The 8,274-nt window shown below is 35.0% G+C and overlaps 1 protein-coding gene across 1 annotated transcript; it reads right to left on the minus strand.

The window, feature by feature from the left end:
• On the minus strand, positions 4,859-7,604 carry LOC109350083 (BTB/POZ domain-containing protein At5g66560-like). Its single transcript, XM_019591210.1, has 4 exons — positions 7,268-7,604; positions 7,064-7,133; positions 5,635-6,927; positions 4,859-5,526 (listed from the first exon to the last, which is right to left on the minus strand). The coding sequence occupies exons 1-4, from the start codon at positions 7,306-7,308 to the stop codon at positions 4,915-4,917; spliced, it is 2,016 nt and encodes a 671-aa protein (XP_019446755.1). The 5' UTR covers positions 7,309-7,604; the 3' UTR covers positions 4,859-4,914.

The raw sequence follows: 8,274 nt of genomic DNA on the forward strand, positions 1-8,274 counted from the left end.
ACATCGTCAAGCTAATTCATCAAATGTAATGCATTATTTGATGTGGTGTTTGTCATCATCAAAAAGGGGGAGATTAAAAGTGCAAAGTGTCAAGGATTGCATTAGCAATGCTTTGCCTATGTTATGATGAAGACAAGGTTTTATTAAAGCTTGAAGATGGCTCAATAATCAATATACCAATGACTCAAGTGGTGAAGTGGTGACTTATTAGACTTAGGTTATAATTCTTTATTATCTTTATAGAAGTCTAAGATGTTTGCCATGGATATTGAGTCTAGGTTAGATAAACCTAGGAGTGAGTCTCACAAGACTTAATAAAGTAATTAATCCACTAAAATGAGACATCATCTAGTTCATTATATGTTCATGCAATAATCATACATGTTATATGTGCATATTAGGCATAACATAATGGCTAAAATATGTATAGGAATCAAGCATAACATATAAGTAGTTTACCAATTAATCATGTAATAAAACTACACTGGTTAATCGATTAACCTCATGGCTTAATCGATTAACGTGTCTGTTTTCTACTGGTTCAACTACATAACTGAAAAAACCGTTTTTGGAGGCAAAATCTATTTTGTATAAACTCTGGCAAATTGCAGAAACGAGTGTGGAAGAAAAAGAGAGAAAAACACAAAGAATAGAGATAGATCATCATTGTTAGAATCTATTAGAGAGCATTGAATTAGAAGGAAGATTAGGTCATGCTAAGGCTTTAAGTTTCACATTCATATTGCATGTTCTTTGAAAAAGCTTTCTTGCATCATTCTTGTGTTTCTTGAAAAGAAAAGAGAAAGTGTTTTATTGATTGCATAATTTCATAAACCTCATGCATGTACATTCATATTAGACTAGGAAGTCTTGTGAGTTCATGCTTAGGTTTTAGGCTTTGATCTTTATAGTAATATTCGAGTATTAAATACTCATTGATAACTCAAAGCATTGCTATTCAAGGATTTGGAAAATCCTAGCTGCGGTTAGGTAAGGTATTCTTCACAAAGACTTGGAGGTCTTGGGATAAAGACTGATACCTTGGTTGTGGTCGAATCGCGGTAAGAAAGGTTTTCTTGGAGGCGGTTTTGGGAAATGTCAAACCAAGGGTGACGAAGTTCTTTGGGTTCCAAGAAAGGAGCGTTCGAGTCCTGTATTTAGAAGCGTGTATGTAATGTACATTGTGTTCTATAGTGAAGAAGGAAAATCTCCGGATCAGAGGGGAGGACTGGATGTAGTTTTGCATTGGACAGCAAAACGAATCAGGATAAAATCCTTGCACAATCTTTTCTATCCCTTTCTCTTTTACATTTCAAGTTGTAATATTGCATGATATAATGTGATAATTTGTGTACTGGTTCTATGCTATAACTAGTTTAATTTCATGTAAAAACATCTATTATATCATTGCTTGATTTCTCATAACCTGTTGGGCAAAAGAGCAGTTAAACAAGTTTTTCTGCGTCCCGTTTTTACTGTGTTTAATCGATTAACCATAGTGCTTAATCGATTAACTAGTCATTTTCAGCAAGTGTGCAAAAACCCAAAAGGTGGAACTTGAGCTCCGTCACACCTATTCAACCCCCTTCTAGGTGTAGTCTGCCACTGGTACCTAACAGTACATATTGCGTATGGAGCTGGAAATTCGCTAAGATGAAAATTGTTTTAAAAATTGGTCATATTCAAGTGGAATATGAGCAGACTGTGAAGGGATACATAATCGTGTTCTCAAAGCACTATAAGACACAAAATTATAGTTAGTACCAAGACAAGGGTGTAGAATGACCCACATACATTTAGGCGATAAATCTAGTGATAGGCAGCGCCACACGACAAAGTCATGTATGGGCATATGGTCATGGATCGTGGCTACCGCTAATAGATATCAACATTTTGCATGTAGATTCTAGAAATTGTTTATTGGTTTGTAGAGTTATGTATTGGCTCCAAGTAGATGGCAATATACATGTGTTCTATAAATATTATGTGTTGGAAAGTGTGGTTGTAGTTGTTAATCTTAATTTCTTATATTATATTGGTTGCATTGAACTCTTTAGTAGACATATGTATAATTTGTCAAATCATGTTAGCAAATATTTTATATTATTATCTTCTATTTCATCTTTATCATTTATTTGATTGTTTATTGTCAATGATATACAACAATCACTTTTGTTGCATCAATGATCTCAATCCCACCCAAAATATTTTTTTAGAGTGCAAATTAAATTTGTTCTAGGTTTGGAAATGAAATTCATGGAAAGAATTATTGAGAATAGTAAAGACTAGAAAGTAAAATAAATGTAAAGTTTGGTATTATAGAAAAGGAAAATATAATAAGAAGAAAAGAATAATTTAAATAAAAAATTATACAAGTGCTAGCTAATTCAAGTGTCCCTTTTCAAATTTGAATGAGGTTATGCATAATTTATGTAGTTGTTAGTTTTTTTTTAAGTTTTATGGAGGGTTGGAAATGGGTCGAATCGAGTTATTTTAGAGTTCAACTTGATTCAGCTTGATAAGGATTTGCTCAGCTCAAAACTAGTCTTGAGTTTGATACGAGTTGTTTTCTAGCTTGAATTTGGCTCAATTAAAGTTCGCAAACTGGACCGAATTGGTTCATTTGGACAACTCAAATAAGTAACTCATTTAAAAAAATATACTACCAAAGATTATATATAAATATAATTTTTTTATATATGTTTACTAAAAATAAAAAAATAAGGCATGAGTCACAATAAACATAGAAAAATAGTTTATATATATAAATATATATGTAAATAAATAAATATATCGAGTCAGCTCATGAACCTAACGAATCGAACTGTGTACAATTCAAGTTTAACTCGTTTATTTAATGAGCTCAATTTTCAGCTTAAATTCAGATAATTTGGTTCATGAATCAATTTTATCGAGCTAGATAATGAGTCAAGTTTTGAACGAATACCAAGTTGATTGAATTTATTGTCATGCCTAGTTTTTAAGAGTTGGTCAGGATTATGAACAAGAGTCACATATCCCAAAAACACATGTTTTCATGTCTATGCCAATCAAATTTCAGTAAGTAAATACAAATATTAATTTATGTCTTTATAACTTCTTCTTTTTCTAATTAAGTGTCACTTTATAATTAGATAAAGACACAAATAAAGACACCAAATGGAACAAGTGATCTCTATCTTAATATTATTACTATGACTAACAGTCATTACCAACAAAGATCTTCTGTCCTAAAAAGTTCTGTTATCATGTCTCAAATCAATCACATTTCAATAAGTAACATACAAAAGTTATTATATACTTTAATGATTATTCTTTTTAACTATATAACAATCTTTAATTAGATTGAAACACCATTAAAAGACGGATGATCTCTATTCCGGTAATTCCTTCTCTTTTCCACCCAATTAAGTGCATAAAAAAAAGCGTGCAACCTACCATTTTTTTCTTTCATTCTTCCCTCTTTTTCCTTGCAATCAAATGACCGAAGATTTCTCTTTTCTCTTTCTTTTCTTCTTTTCCCTCTCTCTCCTCCAGTTTTAAGTTGTTCATCACCTCCCACACAACACCCACCAGCAATGCACTCAACTGCTTCCAACATCTTGTTCTCAAATCTGCTGCACATGGAACTCTCACCGTGTATAACACTGTCATTTTCCGTGTCAAAATATTGATTCATAAAAATATTATGATTTGCAAATTTCTAATTAGATTTACTTGTGTTTTGACAATTATTTAATTATAGTATGGAAAATGGCAAAATGTGAGATAATAATAAGATCCTACCTTCATTTAACAGTGCATCCATGCAGCGTAACGTGGATAATATATAAATGAAGAGTATATTATAATATGTATGTAGAGTAAGTATAAAGATTTATATGCATTTAATATTTCATTCATTATTCGTTTGTATTACATTTTTTAAGAGTTATTAATAATTATACATGAATGATGAAATATACAATAATAATATATAAAACTCACATAATTACTCCATATCTTTTTTCTCATAAATGAAGTTCATGGCATTTCTATCTCATTTTAATCTGTCTATCAAACGGTACCATAACTTTATACCAAGCGATTAAATAATATTTTTTTATTTGTATCCTACTCCCCAACATATAATGATGATGGGTTGAAGAATTTTGGAACACAAGTGAAACAATAAGTTTGGCTACTGTCACCTACCCAATACAAAACAAAAATCAACCAAAGGCACTGTCGCCCACAAGATATGGAAGTAAATCAATAATTTTCCCAGCTTCTTAACTCAAAAAGTGAAGTAACCTTTGTACTTCGTAGTGGTTACTGTTTATGCATATGATGATTATAATTCATAAGTACTTTCAACTTTCAGCAGAAGCAATAATGAGCACAATTGAGTACTGTCACTCCGTCACCAACGATAACAATCATACAAACTTCGATAAGAGGTTATAAGAATTTTCCATTAGCTATTCGTTGTTTAAACCATGCCACCCACTATCATTGATATCCTTTAATATTATGTGACAAACTATACCCATCACCTCAAAAGCCCCGTTACCACAAAAATATAGATTAATCATCAAAATAATTGGTGCCACGAGGCTAGAAAACAGTAGAAAAGGTAACAAAATATCAGACAATTTTCCCACAATGATGTTTTTTTAGTATTAGATTTGATAGTGGATGATTAATTCTTATTTTTAGGTAAGTAAAGTTGGATAAAGCTTCCTTTATAATATATTAAATCAAGTAAGATAAATATGAGATGTAAAAAGTATTTGATGGTGAAAAATTATTTATATTAATTAATTAACTCATCAAAATTATATTTAGAGAAATAAAAAAAGAACAATTACAAGTTGCATATGAAATTTACTACATTAATGATTGTCACGTGACGAAGAAAATTTAGCGTGTTGCCTATTCATGATGTGGATGATGCTGCCGTTGCTGTTGATGCCGTGTCTTACGTGTATCAACAACCGTGGACTCATGCGAATCACACACTTGAGTTTTGAACTTGCAACCGAACTTCCGCCCCAGCGACGCCCTCCAACCGCCGCCAGCGCCGCCGTGTAAACCCGACTTATCAATCTTCTCAATCACTTTCTTCATAGAGGAACACTCCCGTTCCAGTTGATGCACCCGCGTCCTCATGCTATCCATGTCCAACCGCAAGACCTGATTGTCCCTCACCGCTGAACGCCACGTGCTGCTCCCTTCTTGCACGTGCGGTGCACCATCTAACTCCAACCCTAATTCTAATCTCAATCCTTCTCTATCATCATCTTCCTCTTCCAGCGCCGCCGCTGAGTGACTCTCCGGCTCCACGGCGGCTGCCTCCGCTGCCATCAGTGTTCCGGCAATGGCGTGACGTAGTTGAAGCTGCTCGAAAAATAGCACCTGAACCACCGCACGCAGCGGAAGCCTCTCGTTTTGCGCCGCGTGCGTGCAAGCCTCTAAGGTCAGTTTCTCACACTGCAATAATCCGCAAATTTTCTCCCTCTCCAATTCTGATACCGAAGGATGCGCCTGAAAATTAAGAAAATAATCAATTTCATGATAATTAATTAATCACAGTCTTTGATTCTAAATCTGAAAATTTAGAGAAAATAGAAAAAAATGTTGCAGAATCTGTACCTTGAGATAAACATCGATAGCGCGATAGAGACCATCATCGAAGAGTCTAGCCTCATCTGGAAGCGAGATCGCGAAATTGTAAAACTTATCTGGCATCAGATTTGTGTCGGAAGCTATTTCCGAGAGATAACCGTCGATGAGTTTTCCGACGATCATCAACACCGGCGACGTACCTGCACCGTCGTTTCCTTCTTCATCGGCGACGTTTCTTGCATCCAAACTTTCCAAAAAGTGACTAAGAATCCTCTCTACACAATCAACATCATATAACGTTTCATTCAAATACGAGTAACTAGGTATGAGAAGATCATCGAGCGTTGCTTCTCCGAGCTGCAACCCTATCTTCTTCTCCAACGCTTTTCTGCAAGCTTCCGAAGCGTTTAGTATATTCGCCGTTCGCAATAGCCCGAAGAGAAACCTCGTCGCCGTCGACGGTTTCGAACTCTTCTCCAATGGAAGGTTAGAAATCAGAGTTTCTAGAAGCTCTTTCTGTTCCGCCTCTGTAGAAGATGAAGAAAATGATGAAGTCAACGGTAACGGCTTTCGAATCGATCTCGAAACGCCGGGAATGTATTTCTTCGCGTAATGCATCACACAAATCTCTATGAGCTCATGGTTTAGTTCAGCACTTCTCATAGCGGAAATTAATTCCTTAAACAGAGGAAAACGTAAAAGTGTGAGATCCTCAAACCAATAATCCTCGTTCATTATAGCATTGACACATTTTCTTCTTGTAGAGGGATCAATTCCATTCCATAGGACTTGTTTGGATGTGGAACATCGATCATTGCTCGCTCCGGCCTCGTTTGCAGGCCAGCCAAACAATGCTGGATCAATGGAGGAAGCTTTAGATATTATTGAATCAATGCATCTTTGCTTGATTCCAAGAGTCTCTGCTAGAGGAATCAATACCTCACATGATTTCAAGGTTTTTATTGAGTCCTTGATGCTCTTGAACACTTTCTGGGAGAGGAATCTCTCTGTTTTGGAGACAAGGTTGTCTTCAGAGTAGTCCTCTGTCATTTCGAGGAATTCTCCTGCGCAACGGAGAGAAGCCACATTGGAAGAGGATAGCTCAATCTTCACACCATAACATAATTTCACAGCTGTCTCGAATGCCTCAGGGCCGCCAGGGAAACCCGTGAATGTCACGTGACATTGTTCTTCCACGATTTCGTCTTCGTCAATTTCGTCTTGTTCATGTTGTTGTTGTGGTTGAATAGAGTTTGTTTGATTTGATTCTTGTTGTGTTATGAGGTTGAAGAGCTTTCGACTTTTTGACATCAGAGGGAACTGAAACGGTATCATAGACAAAGTTTAGAAGTTAGGGTATAGGAATGTTGTCCTTACTGGAAGTGGAAATAGACCTAAGTTTCTAAATTCAAGTGTGTGCACTAGAAAAATTGGTGTTATTTGAAGTTAGGCTTACCTTGTGAAGATGGAAGGACATGTCATCCACTTCAACCACAATGTCACTTGGTAATCCAGTTGTACAAAACCTGCATAGTGGAATTGTGAGTAAATCTTGTTAAAAGTGATATATTGTATGGAAAAGTGGGTGTATAAGAATAATGAAGTTTCTGCAGTTTCAAACTGAAAGAGAGAGAGAGAGAGAAATATATTCATATCTAACCATGCTTGTCCTTTGTTGCTGGGTTTTTCTACTGATGACATTATCCTCTGTGTGTGATTATTGTTTTGAATATCTCAGTCAAGGTTAATGGAAAGTCAGATCCATGAGAATCAATGGATGCAAATGACTTAAGTTATACAATGGAATCCAAAGATACTGAAAATTTTATGAATATGTGTGGAAACAAATGCAAGGAAAAAATGGGGGCAAAAATAGGATTTTGAGAAAACCCAAGAAATGTGGTGATCTTGTAGAGGGGTTCAAGTAGACTTGACTTGGTCTGCCAATTGGAAATAAGAAATAGAAGATGGGAATGAAAGAAATTGTTTGTTTGTGCTTTTTGTTGAGGTTTTGAGAAATAAAGCAACATAAACTAAGAAAAAGAGAGAGAAAAGAAAATAAAAATAGTGGTGAAACAGAATGGAATCCACAATCTCAAAGAGGACAAATGGGCCTTGCGCAAATTCCCAAAAGGGGTCATATATTGGATATTTTTTCCTTCCTTTACCAAACTCTTTCATCCTTTTTCTTTTGAGTGAATCAGATCAGAATCCCACTCCCACCTACTATTCGTTTCTCTCTCATGATTGAAGAGGGCAAATAGACTAAACAAAAATAATCATTTGTTTAGTTTTCTTCTTAAAACACTTGAAAAGACAATAGTCACCCATTAGTCCATATCTCATTGCATGCCAACCAGGTTCTTGCACTTGGGTGAATGATGCAAATTTTATTAATTTAATTTTCATGTCCTTGTGACTTGGTCCCCAGTTCTTGTATCCACAAAAAGCTAGCAAATAAAAAACGGGGGTATGCATGGCCGTTTCCCATTTTTGTGCAAATTAGTATTCATTTTAGAATGAGCTAACAAATCTGAGGGTGTAATGATAAATAAAAAGAAATAAAAAGAATACATAGAACTAACTAAAAAGAAATTAAAAAAAGTGAAGGTAGAAAACAAAATTTATTGATATGTTATATAAAGCTAAACAAATTACACAGTAAAT

Source organism: Lupinus angustifolius, chromosome LG06 (genome assembly GCF_001865875.1).
Source record: "Lupinus angustifolius cultivar Tanjil chromosome LG06, LupAngTanjil_v1.0, whole genome shotgun sequence".
NCBI classification, from domain to species: Eukaryota; Viridiplantae; Streptophyta; class Magnoliopsida; order Fabales; family Fabaceae; genus Lupinus; species Lupinus angustifolius.